The sequence below is a fragment of the Terrapene carolina genome, unplaced genomic scaffold, assembly GCF_002925995.2.
Source record: "Terrapene carolina triunguis isolate 2854851 unplaced genomic scaffold, T_m_triunguis-2.0 Scaffold58, whole genome shotgun sequence".
In the NCBI taxonomy this organism is placed as follows: domain Eukaryota; kingdom Metazoa; phylum Chordata; order Testudines; family Emydidae; genus Terrapene; species Terrapene triunguis.
In genome coordinates, this window is record NW_020664409.1 from 110,512,243 (window position 1) to 110,531,791 (window position 19,549).

At 46.6% G+C, this 19,549-nt stretch overlaps 1 protein-coding gene across 1 annotated transcript in view; it reads right to left on the reverse strand.

Annotated features, from left to right (window-relative positions):
* ZC3H3 (zinc finger CCCH-type containing 3) overlaps nt 1-19,549 on the reverse strand; it is a 330,785-nt gene that overhangs the window by 91,390 nt on the left and 219,846 nt on the right. The window contains exons 6-7 of the mRNA XM_024218536.3: nt 15,291-15,446; nt 9,042-9,111 (exon numbers count right to left, since the gene is read on the reverse strand). Of these exons, the coding sequence (XP_024074304.3) occupies nt 9,042-9,111; nt 15,291-15,446 (226 nt within the window). The remainder of the gene's footprint in view (nt 1-9,041; nt 9,112-15,290; nt 15,447-19,549) is intronic.

Genomic DNA, 19,549 nt, shown 5'->3' on the forward strand with positions numbered 1-19,549 from the left:
GAGGTCCCTTCCAGCCCTACGTTTCTAGGATTCTCCCCTTACCAGGACAGCAAAATACCAAACTCGTCCTAATCTCTGCTTTGGACAGCCCCATGTCGTGCCTGCCATGTGACCTAGGCTAGAGGGAGTATAGCTTATGACCAGGGAGAAGAATCTGCTATAACCCAGGGACCAATTGGTGCCAACTGGCAGAGGGCACGGAGGGTTTTACAGGGATATATACATAATAGTTCACCAAAGAGTGGCACGAAAGGTCTCTACCGAGAGCCAGTAGCCCATTATACTCATTACAAAACGTACATACGGATATGATTTCTGAAGTTATGTATCTATCATGAAAATTGTGTTCTTAAGATCATGGAGTCAAGGCCCGTCACCAGGAGGTGACATATCTCGGACAGGTTCCTTTCCAGCAGGAGATGCCAGACACTGATCTCCCTGTCCGATCATATGTGTATTATCTGCCTCCCAGTGGAGCCCTATTTGCATACTGAGCCAGGTGCGAGTCAAAAAGTTGTGAAATCTAGAAGAGAAAATCTATAGGAAGAAACAAAACAGTGGGGAGGGAAGTGCCCTGTTTACAAATGAAGACAAAGGATGGGACTTGTATATCTTGGAACGCAAAGGAACACACTGGGTCCTTCACCTAGGAGGTAAGCTGTCCGTGTGTCTGTCTCACAGAAGAAGGATCCATACCAAGTCTGGCTGTAAAAGGCTGCAAGGACTTAGGGTGAGCATTATTCTATAAGACATGAGAGTAGCTAGTTAACTAAGTCTAGGTTATAGAATGTGTGTTATGATTTTACTTCATATGTAACCATTTGTTTCCAATACATCTCCTTGGTATCACTTGAATCTCTGTGCTTTGCTAAATAAACGTATACCTGTTTTCACTATAAACATTGTGACGTTACACTCCATAATCTTCATGGAAAGATTGTTATGATAGGAATATGGCATAACTAAGATATGTTTTGTGCAAGATGGGTCATGTGAGATATCATTGGAAAGATTATGATTTACTGAATGTGATTATCCAGTTTGTATGCATGCATCATTTCTGTATCTAAAGGTAGGAATATTGACTATGTAACAATTACAACTATGTGTGTACTTGGGAAACACCCACCAGACAACAGGCATCAGCCTTGATGGGCCATTAAGGAAAAAACCCTAAGACTTTGAAGATACTAATATCTCTCCTTCCTGTGAAGCTGGTACATTGCTTTGACACTACAAGGTCAGGTGGTCATGTCACCTGGTACTAATCACCATCTTGGACTTCTAGGGATTTTCCACTAAAAGCGGGGGAGAGTTGAGTCCAGGCTGGAAAAGGGATCTGGTCTGTGAATACGGTGTCTGAAGATTTAAGCTGTAAGCAGGGTAGCTAACCTTCACGAATTTCTGCATCCTGCTCAAAAGCAACATTTAGGGTGAGAAATTACTTCTTGAAACCAGTCTCTAAGATCTTAAGCTTAGTATGCATGTTTTGTTTTATTTGCTTAGTAATCTGCTTTGTTCTGTCTGCTATCCCTTATAAGCACTTAAAATCTGCCTTTTGTAGTTAATATCTATCATGAAAGTTATGTTCTTAAGATCAAGGCATCAAGGCCTGGCTTTGTTTATTATAAAACCCAGTTTCTGCCATTTATAACGGGGGAGGGGGAGCCCAAGAAGTTGTGCATATCTTCCTCCATATTGAGGGAGGGGGCAAATTTATGAGCTTACGTTGTATAGATTTCTCTACAACACAGGACAATATTATTTTGGGTACTTTCCAGAGGGGAGCTGCACTTGAGTGCTGGGTGATTTCCTAGCTGAGTCTTCTCATAGAGAGCTGCCTGCAGACTCTGTGTGTGTGTGTGTGTGTGTGTGTGTGCACTGCCAGAGGTCGGAGAGCCTGATTCAGCAAAACAGGGAGGGGGAGCCCAGGCTAGTGGAGCAGGCAGGCTCAGTGAAACCCCAGTACATCAGGTGGCATCCCAGACTGGGGGTCCAACCAGTCACAAACATATCTAAGTGCTGCATGTTAAGCGGACTGGTGATCTGAGGCGGAACTGGTGAGCTGGGGTGCACTGTTTCTTTCGAAGCAGCGAATCTGTGAATGCTGTGAGCGTCTAGCACACCAGGGGCTGGATGCTCCAGGGAGATGCTCGGAGCGCTCAGGGGTTGGAGTGTGCCAATTGCTAACTGGTAGAGAGAGAGAGAGCAGGGCTGGTGAGGCCTAGAGGGGAGTGCTTGTATTGCCCGTGGCTAGTGGAGCTGGGGAGTTGACCCCTGACAGGCAAGCACAGACAAGGCTTCCTCACGCCCAGGGCAGGTGGTAGTGAGGTGCCTCCCAGCCCTGGATGTCCCTGAAGCGTCACACCTGCCCACCATGAGGCACAAAGGGCTGGACAAATTTTGAGCAGAAGGTTAATAAAAATGGTCCTGGTTATTTGTTCTGTAGAGGCCTGTCCCTGTGCACCACACAACGTGTCAGAAGAGAGGGTCTAATTACCTATCTAGGAACTTCCAAGGCTGTATTATCAGAGCATCTCACAATAATTAATGGAGCAACTTTTGCTACACCCCTATGTGGTACAGAAGGTCGTCCCCCTTTTACAGATGGGGAACAGAGGCACAAAGCAGATGAAGTGATTTGCCCCAGGTCACACAGGAAGTCTGTGCCAGAGCCACAAACTGAACCCAGGTATCCTGAATCCCAGCCCCATGGCCTAACCACTAGCCCATTCTTCCACCGCTGGGTAAGGCCCCCAAGGAGATTTCGCGTTACCTCAGACCAATACGGAACAACGGCTCACATGTGAAAATGAGCAGGGCTATTCTGGTGGGGCCCTGAGCGTCTCGCTCCCACTCAAAATCCCATGCACCGTTCACAGCCATTAGACTGCTTATTATCTGGTAACCAACCAACAATGCACTAAGGTGCTTTCAACAGAACAGCTTCTCCCACATAAAGGCTACAAGCAGAGCAACCGCTCCATTGTCCCGAGAATATCGTGCCCGTGTGCACGTTCCACAACTGCAGTAACTTTTCCACTGACTAGCCCGTCAGCTGCAGCAAAGGACCAACGGGCGCTTCCTTACAACGCGCCGCAGCATCCACTGATCACGCTGACCTAGAGCTGCCCCCGGAGACGTCAGCAGGTAAAGGAATGCGCCGCTCACCTTGCCAAACTGGTGGATTTTCAAGGGCGGAAGCAGCCTGGATTTGTGTGCCTGTTTTCCTGCAAAGCTACGTGAGCTTTACGCACATAGAGCTCTAACGAGCTATAAAATCCATGTGCTCAAACACCAGAGTACTGGGCATGTTAGGAAAACCTACTGTGCCCAGACAATGCCTGGGCATGCTCCCTCTACGTACGCACGCTCCTGCGGAGGAATATTAATGACAGATATTTTGGAGCATTGACAAGCCTGAGTTACAGTAAACCACATTAACTGCCCTCATCCTTGTGCTCTTTTTACACTCACTCGTGCTAAGGGGAACCATCACAGGAGACGTGCTGCTCCCAGGTGAGCTGGTGGGAAAGGTGCATTTGGGAGCATCAGTGGCTGAGAGTGGTGGGTTAGTGATTTCTGGATCACTACCAGTAACAGCCGCAAACTATGTGGCACAACGGGGAGGAGGTGAGGCTTTAACACGTGAAGGTGCAAAATGGACGTAGTGGCACCGCGAACAGCTGATTTAAGCAGCACGATCTAAACTGGGTATATTCCAGCCTGTCTGAGGCGTTGTACATTTCTGTAAGGGTGCTGGAGGACCACCATCCCCGCAGGAGAGGGCAAGACGGACAGCTGTAAACGCTGGAACTGCTGGCTAAAGCAGGATAGGACTATGAAGCTTACCAAGCAGAGGGTACCAGCAAGTGTTGTGTACGTTCAGAGCACATTTAGGGGTGGACTGATGGGGGTGGGGGCAGCAAGGGGGAAAGAACCTTATTACCCTACAATTTAGGATGATTTACACTGATTTCCTGGCAATTTACTCTACAAGAATCTGCCCAGTGATCAACCCCAGATCTGATATGGATGGAGACTGGTACCTCTTCACCCACACCCTGCTTTGAAGTTAACAATGCCAAGAGAAAGTCACATTATCAACAAACAAAAGCTCAGCTCGAATAGTTAAAACAATAAATAACCACCCAAAACTGCTCATTTGAAGAGCAAGTGGAATTTGCCCTGCCTGGCAAATTCCAAGCAGCAGAAAACCACTTTCCTTCCTTTGCTGAATGAATTCACCTGTCTCTCTCTTTGGGTTTGTGTTTGATAAATGAGGCTAACATCACCTTTGCTAGTAATCACACAGGTTAACAGGAAGCTACAGAAGTGAATGCTGGAGTCGCCTCTTGCTTTGGGGAGCCTGCTCCCTGCAGCCATAAATCACAGTGAATGGGCTCTGCACTCAGCAAAGAAGGCTGTTTCTCTTCCAGCCCACACTGACTACAAGATGGCAACCGGGGACCTTTGAACCATTTAAGGGAGACTAATGCTGGGGACAGTCACTTTCCCCCTTTGGTAGCACAATGGACATTTTGGGAAATGCACTTACAATATTGGTTTTTCAGATGTACAGGAAACCCTGCATGCTCTTCTATGTCCAAGGCTCACTGCTATGACAGTTACTGCTTCTGGGTGGAGAGACGGCTTTGCTGACAAAACTATCCCCGGTAAAGGAAACCTACAGGTGGACCGAGTCCAACAGAAGCCTACAATCCTGTTCTTCTATCAGGGCACTGTTTTGTGGGAATGATCTTGCCACCTTTCCTCACACAAACTCTCTTTGAAGTCATTCTGCTCTCTAACACCTGAATACTATTTATTTCTAAATCAAAAAATGCCAGCTGCCCAGCACTCGGGGAGGGGTGTGAAATCCCAAATGTATGTAATAAAAACCGCTTGTGATACCCTGCATGACACACAGGGACAGGACTTTGGCCAGGGACATATTAAGGCCCTGAATCAGGAAAGCTTCATCATTCAGGACAGCACTTAGGTACGTTCTTAACTTTAAGCATCATTATTATGCTTTAGATTGTGGTGGCCCCACTCAGGATCAGGGCCCGTCGTGCTGGGAGCTGTACGAACACAGGACACAGTCCCTTCCCTGGAGTCAGAGAGAATAAGCCTGTGCTCCAGTGCTGTCTGGAACAGGGATGGCTAAGGCAGGCCTCTAGAGGAAACAGAGGGGTGCTGGGAAAGGTGAGGAAGTGGTCAGGAAGCCAGGAGGAAGAGATTGGGAAGGTAAGGACTGTGGACTTTCCCAGCTGACACAGTTTAAGCTTTATGCTTGCTGGGGGAGGGGAGTTTGGGCCGGGCTGCAGACAGCCCCAGGTCCTGATTCTCAGTAGGCCAGGGTAGCGAAAATGCCCTGCACAGGATTGTGTGCACCTTAAAGTGACCATGCAGTATTTTCTCTTTTTTCCCGTGTCACCCACATCCCATTCCTGCGGCCTATAGCCCGTGCGGCATTGTCCAGAGCTATTTTCACATCTCCACCCAGAAAGGGCCAATAATTTTAACCTGTGTTTAGAAATAAAATCTGACCTGCTCCTGACTGAAGGCATGGATTGGGGGTGAGTGGGCAGGACACAGGGGGACATGTGGGGGAGGCAGGGATGGTGAAGTGGGCAGTGGATGAGAGGCACACAGACTGGAGGTGAGGGACTGCATGGCATGGAGCTGTGCTACCTGCTCTAGGAATGGGAGATGCTCACCCTTGCCCTTTAATATGTGCAAACAGGCAGCAAAAGGTCAAGCTGTTATTTTAGGGGCACAGTTAAGATTGGGTGGGGGTGTACATTGGGTGGAGGGAACGGGGTGGCTCTGGGGAACTGGCTGATCATTTCCAGCCATTTCACTCTAAGGGGTTTCTCTGAGGTTGGACACGTTCAGTAATGCTGCCTGGGGTGTTCACAGGACTCCACTGAAACACTTGCAACAGTCACTTAAAAAAAAAAAAGAATAATAAGGCTGCTTGTTTTAACCCTCACTGTCCCAGCATTCCTGAGAGCCCAGAGACAAGCGCTCGGTCAGGGCAGGCATGTAGTAGAAGGGGGAAAATGCTAAGGAAATGTTACAGCTTCAGGCTTACAATGTAGCAGAGATTTTAGGTGTGATTAGATATGAGAAATGCCTTCACAACATGCCTCTAAGCACTGCAGGATATATACACCCACACCAGCATGACTACAGATCTGGATAGTTCTACTCAATACACTAGTGCTAATACACTGCCTGACTGGATCAACCCCAGGTCCCTCTAGTCCACTGTCTGGTCTCATAGCCATCGGCACCAGATACTTCAAATGAAGCTGTCAGGAACCCGCAACAGCAAATGTGGGATAAATGTCCCCTCACATTCGGTCTCTTTCTGATCTCTAATAGTTGGAGATTGGGTCAGGCTCTGAAGCATGAAGTGTAATTTCCTTCCAAAACGGTTGTTAGCTTTAACTGTAACAATGGATATTACTGATCTCCACATAAGCATCCAATCCCTTTCTGAATCTTGCTAAGTTCTTGGTCTCAACAATGACTTCCACAGTCCAGTTACACACTGTATAAAAAAATCACTTTTTATCAGTTCTGAATTCCCCACCTTTTGAAGTCATCAAATCTCTCCTTGTTCTTGTGTTCTGAGACAGGGAGGACAGAAGTTCCTGATCTGCACTCTCTAGACCAGAGATGGGCAAACTGCGGCCCGAACCCTCCTGCCCAGCCCTTGAGCTCCCAGCTGGGGAGGCTAGCCCCTGGCCCCTCCCTTGCTGTCCGCCCTCCCCCACAGCCTCAGCTTGTTGTGCCACCAGTGCTCTGGGCGGCGGGGCTGCAAGCTCCTGCCGGGCAGCACGGCTGCGAGAGCCGCCAGCCTGCCCCGGTGCTTTAGACTGTGTGGCGACGTGGCTGGCTCCGGCCGGGCAGCGCAGCTGTCAGCCCTGGTGCTCTGAGCGGCATGGTAAGGGGACGGGGAGAGGGGAGTTGGCTAAGGGGCAGGAGGCCCTGGGGGGCAGTCAGGGGACAGGGAGAAGGGGACGGTTGGATGGGGTGGAGATTCTGGTGGGGGTGGTCAGGGGATGGGGAACAGGGGGGTTGGATAGATGTGGGGGTCCCGGGGGGCATGTCAGGGGGTAGGGGTGTGGATAGGGGTCGGGGCAGTCAGGGGACAGGGAGCAGGGGGGTTGGATGGGGCAGGGGGTCCCGGGAGGGGGTGGGTCAGGGGACAAGGAGGGCAGGGGTTGGATGGGTCAGAGGTTCTGAGGCACTCAGGGGGTGGGAAGTGGGAGGGGGCAGGGGCCAGGCTGTTTGGGGAGGCACAGCCTTCCCTACCAGGCCCTCCATACAGTTTCGGAACCCCGATGTGGCCCTCAGGCCAAAAAGTTTGCCCGCCCCTGCTCTAGACCATACACAGTTTTACATACTGGTGATTAAATGACTGCTCTACAAGTGCTGCGTGCACAAAAAGCCCCACAGGGCACTTTGGCGAATAATTCAGAATACGAGTCAGATGGCCTTCAGGATAACTTCGGAGCTACCCATCAACCACAGCCAGAGAGAAAGAGAAACAAGCAAACTGCACCCAGAGATGAGAGCTGTTGAAAATGGTTCTGTTTCAAACACTGGTTAGACATGGGGGGCTGATGGTTAAATCCTCTGGCGGTATCGCTGGGTTCGTTAAAGCTCTATGTAATACATTGTGATTACATAAATGGCATGATGGCCTATGAATGGAACAGAGAGACATTTAACCAACAGGGAAAGGAGAGACCAGAAGGTGGCATCTCCAGGGTGATTTATGATGGTATCTTTGGATGATCTGTGGGACAAGCAACAAAAGCAATGCTTCCTGATCTGACAGCTCTCTGGTGCTTTGATTCCTGTAGTTAAAGTTGCACTAAAGCTGCTTTAGGCAAACTACATGCCAGAATTATACACAGTGGGGCTGGAACAATTACTGAGTGACATGATGGAGGGGGGAGGCATAGTGTTTATGGACTTTTGGGGAGGGATCTTTTCCCTTTCACACCCCAGCCTCTTGCACCTCCACCACTAGAGCAGAACATGAAAACTGAACTGCTTCTGATACCGTGATCCCTGCTGCTGTGGGACCATGGGTTCCTAGGGGAATAAACCCTTCTGGCTTGGACATTAGCACCTCTAGTTTTTGTTCTGACTCTCTGTCTAGGGCTTGAGAACTTCTCTCTCATTCACACAGGCCCTGACTCAGCAAACCACTTAAATGTGTGCTTAACAGGGGCAAAGTCCATCCCTCCTCAGCAAAGAACCCAAGCAGGTAAGTTAAGCACATTCTTAAGTCCCAGGGTTTCATTTAGGCATGTGCTTACGTGCTTTGCTGGATTGGGACCTCAGAAGTTACTTCCAATTTGAAGTCCTATCCAGCCAATGAAGATTAACCTGCTAAATTATCAGCCAATAATCGCTAAAAGAAAATCTAATTATCTCTCAACCTTAGTCTGTGTAATAAAACGAAAGAGCTCCGAACACTTCCAAGCAGAGTGAAAATGATGAAATTAAAAATCATTCTGCCAGACAGTTTCATTGTCTAGTTTTTCTTTAAAAAAAAAAAAAAAAAAAAAGTTAATTTATGTCTCCTAACTACAGTACGTTCCAACATTCTCTCGGTCTGACCCCAGCTGTGGAGTGATTTAGAATGAAGCAGAGTCTTAAAGAGATGGCAAATGCTCTGACTCCGTGTGCTTGCGTTCTGATCTCAAGAGCTTAAATACCCCTTAACCAGACACGTTACCAGCACTGCAAACAGCCCCAGGTGCTCTAGTCTCAAATTCGCTGCTTAATGCACTAATATACTGATTCACCAAGTTGGTTTAAGAGGCACACTCTTCTTTCATTATCAGCTGGGACCCCGTAATGAGCCTGAACAGCTTGGCAAGCAAACTGCAAATGAACTCAATTTGAAACACTCTATAGCATAGACTTCCTACAACCAGCAACCTAAGGTTGCTTCCTTAGGTCAACTCTCTCATAAAGCTGGAATGTGCTCATTAGAAAACCATACAGACCTTATCTTTAGAAACTTTGTGTGAAAATGAACATGTCCCATCAGTCTTCTTGCATGTGCCACGGAGAAATCTGCCAAAGAACCGGAAAGGGGTTTAGAGACAGATCCGGAGTATTACAAACAGTTCACAGAAACACGCTATTTTAAACACAGAGACTCACCATTTCATACTTGTATTAGCCTGAGGCACAGTTCAAGTGAACATTACATAACTGCTCCATACATTTCCTATTAAAGCCCATTTCACACATTAAACCGGTACTTATCTTTCCCCCTAAAAGAGCAAGTGATGGCTCACGAAAGATTTCTAGACAACTAAGTTACAGATCAGTAACCAGAGGGACAGGAGCTACAGACTACAGATGGAGTGTTTGAAACCCTGCGGTTATCAGGAGGATTATTTATACCTTGGCAGTGCCCAAAGGATCCAGTCACACTGGGGCGTCATTTTGCCCGGTACTGGACAGAAACAAAGGAAGGCCTGGTCCCCCTGTCAGGGGTGTTTAAGGTCTGGATTCAAAAGATGGCGGGGGGAGAGGGGGGATCAGATATGAACTCGGATGAAGATCAGAGCTCAAGATTCTGAAAACAAGCCCCTAAAATATGTGTAGGCATTTAGAGCCAGCGTCTTCCGATGAATCAGTATTTAGATACCACAGCGATAGCGGATTTTTAAATTCAGATAGACACATTCAGACCCAACTCTGTCAGTTACCGGAATCCTCCAAATACAGTCTCCAGATGCGATGCGCCCTCAGAGTTACACAGCACTGCTTGTGCCGCTATGACTGAAACGACATTTATTGCAGCGGGGAGCGTGCCTTCATCTCGGTAAAGCACGGTGTAAGTTTATGGATGCCATCCAAAGGATTTCTAGCAGCAGGACTGGGGATCTGAAGAGGCATTTTCTTAAAGGAGAAATGATTGAAGATGACTTTTTAAAAGAATAATATCATAACATTAACAGTTGGGTAAGAAATGATACTAGCAAAACTGTTCGTTTTTCAAACGTTTTACGGCAATGGGGCAAGTAAGATGAGCTGGGAACAGTCTTCAGTGCTTCTCTGTAATAAAGTAATATCCCTTCCCGGCTACACAGCAGCTCAACCTGTAGCATCCCACAGAACTTTCCAGATTGCAACCGATACACACAATTCAGTCCAATTCAATGAGGATTTATTGGCATGACAAGCTCCACAAGTGTTGCCACAGAGAATGACTCCTCAGGTCAGTGGTAAGTAAGATCCACACAGGTACGATCCCCTGCATCCATTGGCTATTACTCTCCACTCCTGGCATGTTGCTACAAAAGGATATGTAAGGAGACGGCATCCTCTGGAGAGGAACATCACAGTGTGCAGCAGCATTCAAAATTACACAGTTTAAATAATCTGCCATATGCTACTGGAGACTGCCGCCTGTCTTTGGAGGAAAAAATAATGGATTTACTGGAGGTTTTACATGAAGTCAGACTAACCCTGGGGAAGAGGCTGCCCGGACCATGGCTTAAATGTTTAACAAGCACAGTACAGACACTCCCCGGGTTACGCAAGACCCGACATACGCAAATTCGACCTTATGCAAAAAGTTCCATAAGGCATAAATAAAATTTTCGAGTTGCAGAAAATATTGCCTAGTGTATGGGAATGCACAGTAACTGTAGTGCGGTGTGTGGAGGAATACAGCGGTAGCATCTCCTACAAGGGAAGGCTTTGCGCTCTCACAGCCTCTCAGTCTCATGTTATTTCAGTGATACTGTATTTCTGTTATTTCACCCTATTATTTCATTCAAATCATGCCCGTCTCCTCCTCTCCTTCCTCATCTACCAATTAAACCCATTGTCATCCACCACCAAAATGCAGCCTTAAGCGTGTCAGGGTAACAATAGGATTAAGGTAAATGCAATCTTTTTGTTGTCATTGTTTGGTTTTTATACTTGCACAATATACGTTTCTGACTTACGTCAAATTCGGGTTACGCAAGGCTTTCGGGAACGGAACGATGGCATAAATCGGGGAGCGTCTGTACTGGCATAGGTGGGAAGTGGAGTATAAAACAGGTGCACCACAGACCCCTGGTTTAAAAAATGTTTCATGTCTTTATTTCAGACCTGCTACCCCAGCATCTAACGCCACATGGCTCATTTGCTAGTACCCAGAATCGTAGGGCTCAATCCTGCAAGGCGCTGAGTGCCTTAATAATGTCACAGGATTAGGCCCCAGGAGGAGGCATGGGGAACGCCGGTCTGCAATATGTTACTTGTCTAATCAGTCATTTGTAAAATCGTTTTTTTCGGTGGAGTGTGTAGGACAATAAGCAAGGCTGGAGTCAACACAATCACTGTGTGACAGAAAGCAAACCACTAACGCCAAACCTTCACTCTAACCTTAGCAGCAGCAATCTGTAGCAGCTTTGGATGTGTGAGCACACAGCTGCAACGAGGTCTGTTGGTGCTGTGTGATGAGCAGGGCGAGGTCAGAGTTGGAAGCAGAAGTGATGTCTGCATGTGGATCACTGACAGAGATGTCCAGGTGGTCTGGAATGCTGGGAACTTTTCCCTTAGCTTGGCATTCCCCTGTTCTGAAAGGCCTGGGCCAGAGGATGGGTCCTGAAGCAACTTTAACTGTTTGTTACCTGGGATTAGCTATAAAACAATGTCCGACTGCAGCACAGTCTCTTTCCCATCTCAGAGGCATTTTCAAAACATCCCCCCTCAAGACTCAGAGTCACGGAGTGGTTTGTTCAGAGGGCCTAGCCCACAGTGAGGGGCGCTAGGAAATGTGTTTGCGTGTACAACGTCTCAGTTCCAGGAAAACAGACTGGGCTGAAAGCAGGAAGGTGGTTGCAACAGAGTCCAAATATCTTATGTCTTCACATGCTCCATCAAAGGGAAAACCTAACTTGAGAGGCAGAGAAGCTCACGCCTGTTACACGTCAAACCAGAAGCTCTTCCTCCTTTACTGAATTCTAGATACGCTCCCCAGGAGAGGTGTTTTATAATCTATCTTCTTAAAGCCACTGGTATAGAATAAACATGGGAAGGGAGGAAGAAGAGGATAGACTTTTGTAAAGTGCAAGCTAACAAGTCCTGCAGCTAAAACCCCACACTGCTCTGACGTCTGTGTCACCTGCCCAGTTCGCCTAGTGGCAGCATGGACATGTTGAACAGGATTGGTGAAAGAACTTACCCTTGTGGAACTACTCCCCGCTGCGGCCTTGCGTAAACCATTTATTCTCTGCCTCACTTTCCCCAGCCACCAAACAGAGACAATATTTGGCCTCATAGAGGTGAGAAGAATCAGTGCTTGTCAGTAAGTTCTAAGCTTTACTATTAAATTTAAGGGATGTAGAACTTCACGCTAGCCAGCGTACATGTTGATTTAACATTAATGCTGATTCTTAGACAGGCTACACGAGTTACTACCTTTGATCTTTTGCCATAGGAAAACAACTTAATTATTATGGAAATATGATCTAGATGAAATTACAAAAGGTGGGTGCACAACTCGTTGAAAGACTGTACTCAAAGAGTAGTTATCAATGGCTCAATGTCAAACTGGGGGTGGGGGGTTGGGGAGGGTAATACCTAGTGGGGTCCTGCAGGGGTTTGTCCTGGGTCTGGTATTATTCAATATTTTTCTATAATGACTTGGATAATGGAGTGGAGAGTACACTTATAAAATGTGTGGATGACATCAATCTGGGAGAGGTTTCAAACACTTTGGAGTATAGGGTTAGAATTCAAAACAACCCTGACAAATTATAAAAGTGGTTTGAAATCAACCAGATGAAATTAACTAAAGACAAGTGCAAAGTACTTTGCACTTAGGAAGGAAAAATCAAATACACAATTACAAAATGGGGAATAACTGGCTAGGCACTGGTACTAATGAAATAGACCTGGGGGTTATATCGGATCACAAATGGAACGTGAGTCAGCAATGTGAAGCAGTTGTGGAAAAGGTAGTACCATTCTGGGGGATTGTGACTCTATGCACCCCCGAATTCACACCCTACGCACTATGGTAATAATCTTTGTACAAAATATGCCATGTGAGGCATCATTTGAAAACTAATATGTCACCGACCATTAATATTGATTAACCATTGATACGGTCTCCCACAGTATACTTGCCAGCAAGTTAAAGTAGTATGGATTGGATGAATGGACTATAAGGTGGATAGAAAGCTGGCTAAATCATCAGGCTCAACAAGTAGTGATCAATGGCTCCATGTCTAGCTGGCAGCCAGAATCAAGCGGAGTGCCCCAAGGGTCGATCCTGGGGCCAGTTTTGTTCAATATCTTCATTAATGATCTGGAGGATGGCGTGGACTGCACTCTCAGCAAGTTTGCAGATGACACTAAACTGGGAGGAGTGGTAGATATGCTGGAGGGTAGGGATAGGATACAGAGGGACCTAGACAAATTAGAGGATTGGGCCAAAAGAAACCTGATGAGGTTCAACAAGGACAAGTGCAGAGTCCTGCACTTAGGACAGAAGAATCTCATGCACTGTTACAGACTAGGGACCGAGTGGCTAGGCAGCAGTTCTGCAGAAAAGGACCTGGGGTTACAGTGAACGAAAAGCTGGATAAGAGTCAACAGTGTGCCCTTGTTGCCAAGAAGGCTAACGGCATTTTGGGCTGTATAAGTAGGGGCATTGCCAGCAGATCGAGGGATGTGATCATTCCCCTCTATTCGGCATTGGTGAGGCCTCATCGGAGTACTGTGTCCAGTTTTGGGCCCCACATTATAAGGTTGTGGAAAAATTGGAAAGAGTCCAGCGGAGGGCAACAAAAATGATTAAGGGGCTGGAGCACATGATTTATGAGGAGAGGCTGAGGGAACTGGGATTATTTAGTCTGCAGAAGAGAAGAATGAGGGGGGATTTGATAGCTGCTTTCAACTACCTGAAAGGGGGTTCCAAAGAGGACGGATTTAGACTGTTCTCAGTGGTACCAGATGACAGAACAAGGAGTGATGGTCTCAAGTTACAGTGGGGATGGTTTAGGTTGGATATTAGGAAAAACTTTTTCACTAGGAGGGTGGTGAAGCACTGGAATGGGTTCCCTAGGGAGGTGGTGGAATCTCCTTCCTTAGAGGTTTTTAAGGTCAGGCTTGACAAAGCCCTGGCTGGGATGATTTAGTTGGGGATTGGTCCTGCTTTGAGCAGGGGATTGGACTAGATGACCTCCTGAGGTCCCTTCCAACTCTGTTAGTCTATGATTCTATGATATTCTTGTGTGATGTATGTACTTGGTGTGTATCAAGACTTATGGATATATGCTGGAATTATTACTAATGTGTGTTTAAACCAGGCATGTCAGTATGGATGGTAATTGTCCTGCTCTACTTTGCCCTGGTGAGGCTTCAGCAGGAGTACTGTGTCCAGTTCTGGAAAACACACTTCAAGTAAGATGTGCACAAATCAGAGAGAATCCAGAGGAGAGCAACAAGAATGAAAAAAAAGTTTAGAAAACCTGACCTAAGGAGGAAAAGTTAAAAACCTGAGCACGTTTCATTTTGAACAAAGAAGACTGAGGCAAGGTCCTGATAACAGTCGTCAAATATGTTAAGGACTGTTATAAAAAGGAAGGTGATCAGTTGCTCTCCATGTCCACTGAAGGTAGAACAAGAAGTAATCGGTTTAATCTGCAGCAAGGGAGATTTAAGTTCGATAATAGGAAAAACTTTCTAACTATAAGGATAATTAAGCTCTGGGGCTGGCTTCCATGGGAGGTTGTGGAATCACCATCACTGGAGGTTTTTAAGAACAGGTTGGACAAGCACCTATCAGGGATGGTCTAAGTTTACTTGGTCCTGCCTCAGCATAGGGGGCTGGACTTGATGACTTCTTGAGGTCCCTTCCAACCCAACGTTGCTATGATTCTCAGAAATCTGTGTGTTTGTGGTTCCTGTTAAAAACTTACTAAAGACTGTTCTACCATCCTTTGGGATGAAAAGCAATCTCCGGATTTAAGGCCATCATTACATTTAGTAAAGCAAATCTCTCTCCCACTCTCTCACTCACACGCGCCCCGGTTCAAATAATGTTTTACTGGCATGACACGCACTTTGAAAATGTAAAATGCTATGCTAGTTCAAAGTATTGCTACTGTTTGGTCTGTTTCACTAAAATGTGTGACAGAGGCAAGGACAGACTGCAGGTGAGTTCTGTGTCCAACCATATTGAGATGAAGCACAAGTATGCGCTTGTGACGAGAAAAGTTATGTGTTCATGTGCCCACCTGGTGCAGACAGCTACTTTTTCCGGATCATGGATGTAGGGACAGCTCTCCCCACGGTTACATTTGCCAAAGCGGTTGTAGTACATACAATACTCCTTCTTCACTTTCTTCTGCTTGGCCTGACGAATGATGGCTAAACTCCGCTGAACAGCTCGGCTAAATGGAGGAAGAAAGAGATATTTAGATAACATTCCTAACTTCAAGGCAGCATCCTTACAACATACTGGGAAGTTTTCTTTCCATCAAACACAAGAGTCTAGGGTAAATGTTTCAAAAGCACTTATGTGACTCAGAACCCCAATCCAACTTTCAAAAGTGATTTAAACACATAGGAGCCCCAGTCTCATTGAATTTCAATGAGCTTCAGGCTCCTAAGTCACTTAGGTGCTTTGAAAATTTTACCCAGTATTTCTAAAAAATTGCACTATGAAGTCTATGGTGCAGGATGCATCTGGGATAGGGGAAGAGTTGACTGCAGCTTTGAAGAACTACAACATATTTTTACAAACACTACATAGCACAGATCACAGCTAGTCTTGCTCTGTGCGTATACAACACACAGTATGTGAACAATAATTAAGGTCCCGATTTGGAGGGTATTTCAGCACATGCCTAACTTTAAGCATGAGATGTTCCACCAAGTTCTCATGTGCTTAAAAGTAGGCACGTATTTAATGGCCTCAATGAATTGGGACCTACATGTTCCTTGTAGGAGCACACGGTAACACCAAATATCAAATTCCCACTACCTGCAGATACCAGAGGAAGCTACCAAGTATTTCAAAGGTTGCTTAGCCCACATTTTGTGACAGTTGGAGCCCGTGATAAACTTCCAGCTGAGGAGACAGAAATATCCAGGTACAGGAAAAGCTTTGTTATCCGGCATGTTGGGAGAATGGGGGGTGCCAGTTAGTCAAAAATTCCAGTTAACTAAGAGTTATATTTACCAATGGAGGGAGGGAGTTTGGGTGTGGAAGGGGGCTCAGGGTGGGGGTGCGGGGTTCGGGCTCGAGGCAGGGGATTGGGGAGCGGCAAGGGGCTCGGCGTGCTGGATCTGGGCAGTGCTCACCTCGGGCAGCTCCTCACAAGCTGCGACATGTCCCTGCTGCTCCTAGGCGGAGGCACAGCCAGGCGGCTCTGCACGCTGCCTCCACCCGCAGGCACTGCCCTTGCAGCTCCCACTGGCTGTGGTTCCCGGCCAATAGGAGCTGTGGAGCCAGCGCTCAGGGCAGGATGGGGCAGTGCACGGAGCCCCCGTGACTGTTACTCCACCTAGGAGCAGCAGGGACATGTCGTCACTTCCGGGGAGCCACGCGGAGCCAGGGAGGGAGACTGCCGGCTCTGAGCCAACCGGACTTTTAATGGAGATATCAGAAATGCCGATTTCTAGAGCTTTATGGTTGGTACAGTGCCGGATAACACAGCTTTACTGTAGTTACCCGGTGACTATAGAGTTCCCATGTTCCAGGAGATCAGTAGGTCCAGGGGATGCATCGAGATCTGTCTCTGGTAAAATAGAGTGAGAGGGCTGATGTTTGATTCCTCTGCGTGCAGCTAATTACATGGAAGAAAAGAGCTGAAGAAAGCTTTTAGAGGGCACAATACTTCTGATGGGTGCACACAAAACTAAACTCCTCCAATTCTCTTCCCATTTTGCATGTGTTGCTTCTTCAGAGATCCGGGATAACCATATCCCTCCCAAGTCTTGACTTCCCAGTCCCACTGAGTGCCAGAGTATGTACTAGGCTGATAACATTGATATCCCCCAGGATCAGCATTGACATAAGGAGTCTACCTGGGGAAAATACATTTTTAGTCAATATTTACTTGCTGTCTAGCGTTCTCTGAAGTTAAACTCCCCCCCACCCCCACCCGCTCCCTGTTGCAGCAGAAGAGGAGTAGTCAACTTTTCAGCTGCAAATGGCTGTCCTCAAAACGTGTCTTGGAAAAACATGTCTCAAGGCAGACTAGCAATTGTAGATTCGTTGCACTGTTCGCCAAGGAAGGCAAGGCAAGTGACTGTTTGGCTTTAGGAGCATCCAAAAAGAGAGAATTCTTTAGTGAGACTGGTCGGAAAGTGATTATTTAAAAACAGCTCCTTCTTACTCAATAGATCTCCCTAATGTGTATCTAGCTAGAGCTGCTGAATTTACTGACCTAAATAAGTGACTGTTTCATTTTCTTCCAATGAGACCTGCCCAGTCACAGCGCAGTTGGTGAGCTGGATTCTATTGTTGGCTACATTCGGATGGCAGATTTTTTGTTCATAGTAGTGACGCACAATCAAGAAAAGAACCCAGCTTGACTCTCCGATCCCAGGGGAAGCTTTTTAGGCAGACTAAAAAGCCACTCTTTAATTTTCACACTGAGGAAATTTATTCCGGACTCATCAAGACACAAGTAAGGAACCCCACAATGCCTTTTTCCAGAGTAATTTTTCAGAGGATAATCTCTCTTACGCAGCATATACCTAACAGTCAGACACCTGATGGACTATCCAACAGAGTGCTGAAAACTACTGGTGCATCACTCGCCTTCTAGAAAGGTCACAACAAGATGCAGCCAGGAATTATGCTAGGAATTATACCATGGAAATCAACGCAACTCTAGAGCAATTTTAATCTATTATAAGCAAAAAGAGCATTGCCTGTATTTGAAAATGCTTAAATAGTCTATGAAAGACTGCGTGTCTGTTGCACAAAGGAAAGGACAGGCACAACCAAGGTCATCAGGACATTACGTGGCTGGAATAGGCAATCTCGTTCCCTTTACACTTTGCTTTCTGATTGCCAAGGCTGATGACCTGCAGTTCACTGGTAGCAACAGCACACGTATTGGCACCCTGATCAACAGGTTCCACCAACACAAGCAACATGGCTTGGAAAAGCCACCCAACTCCTTCATTAGGGAGCTGGAGAGAAAGGGGGGAGCATAGACATTGACAATGCTAAAGCAAACTGGGCTGCATTCAATAGCCATCCAGGACATAAGAACGGCCAACGACTGGGTCAGACCAAAGGTCCATCTAGCCCAGTATCCTGTCTTCCGACAGTGGCCATTGCCAAGTGCCCTAGAAGGAATGAACAGAACAGAATCAGAAATGATCCATCCCCTGTCGCCCATTCCCAGCTTTTGGCAAACAGAGGCTAGGGACACCATCCCTGCCCAGCCTGGCTAATAGTTTATGCTCCTTTCTATTTTCCTCACTAGGATTTAACTTCCACTTTTTAAAGGATGCCTTTTTGCCTCTCACTGCTTCTTTTACTTTGTTGTTTAGCCACGGTGGCTCTTTTTTGGTTCTCTTACTGTGTTTTTTAATTTGGGGGATACGTTTAAGGTGAGCCTCTATTATGGTGTCTTTCAAAAGTTTCCATGCAGCTTGCAGGGATTTCACTTTTGGCGCTGAACCTTTTAATTTCTGTTTCACTAACCTCCTCATTTTTGTGTAGTTCCCCTTTCTGAAATGAAATGCTACAGTGTTGGGCCGCTGTGGTGTTTTCCCCACCACAGGGATGTTAAATGTAATAGTATTATGGTCACTATTACCAAGCGGTCCAGCTATATTCACCTCTTGGACCTGATCCTGTGCTGCACTTAGAACTAAATCGAGAATTGCCTCTCCTCTGGTGGGTTCCAGGACTGGCTGCTCCAAGAAACAGTCATTTAAGGTGTCAAGAAACTTTATCTCTTCATCCCGTCCTGAGGTGACTGTATCCAGTCAGTATGGGGATATTTGAAACCCCCCATTATTATTATTATGGAGTTTTTAATTTTTATAGCCTCTCTAATCTCCCTGAGCATTTCACAGTCACGATCACCATCCTGGTCAGGTGGTCGGTAATATAGCCCTACTGCTATATTCTGACTATATGATGACTATTGAAATATTCAAGACAGAGATACAGCTGTCCCATGAGAACACCCAACCTGGACCTCGAGGAAAGTCATTGTGAAAGGGGTTATTCAGAAGGGGCAGACATGTAACTTTGCATTCTGTGCCCAGGACAGGAGTTGGGTCTCAGCACAGGACACTGCCACTAGAAAACATGCAAGCTTCCAAAATAGAAACCATGTCATTTTGTCTCATTTATTGCAACCTCATAGCAGACGGCAGGAGAAAACCAGCAGCTTAGCAACCAGAAGCCCCATCCACTAAGGGTATGTCTACACTACGGGATTAATCCGAATTTAGATAATTCGAATTTGGGAAACAGGTTGTATAAATTCGATTGTGCGCGGCCACACTAAGCACATTAATT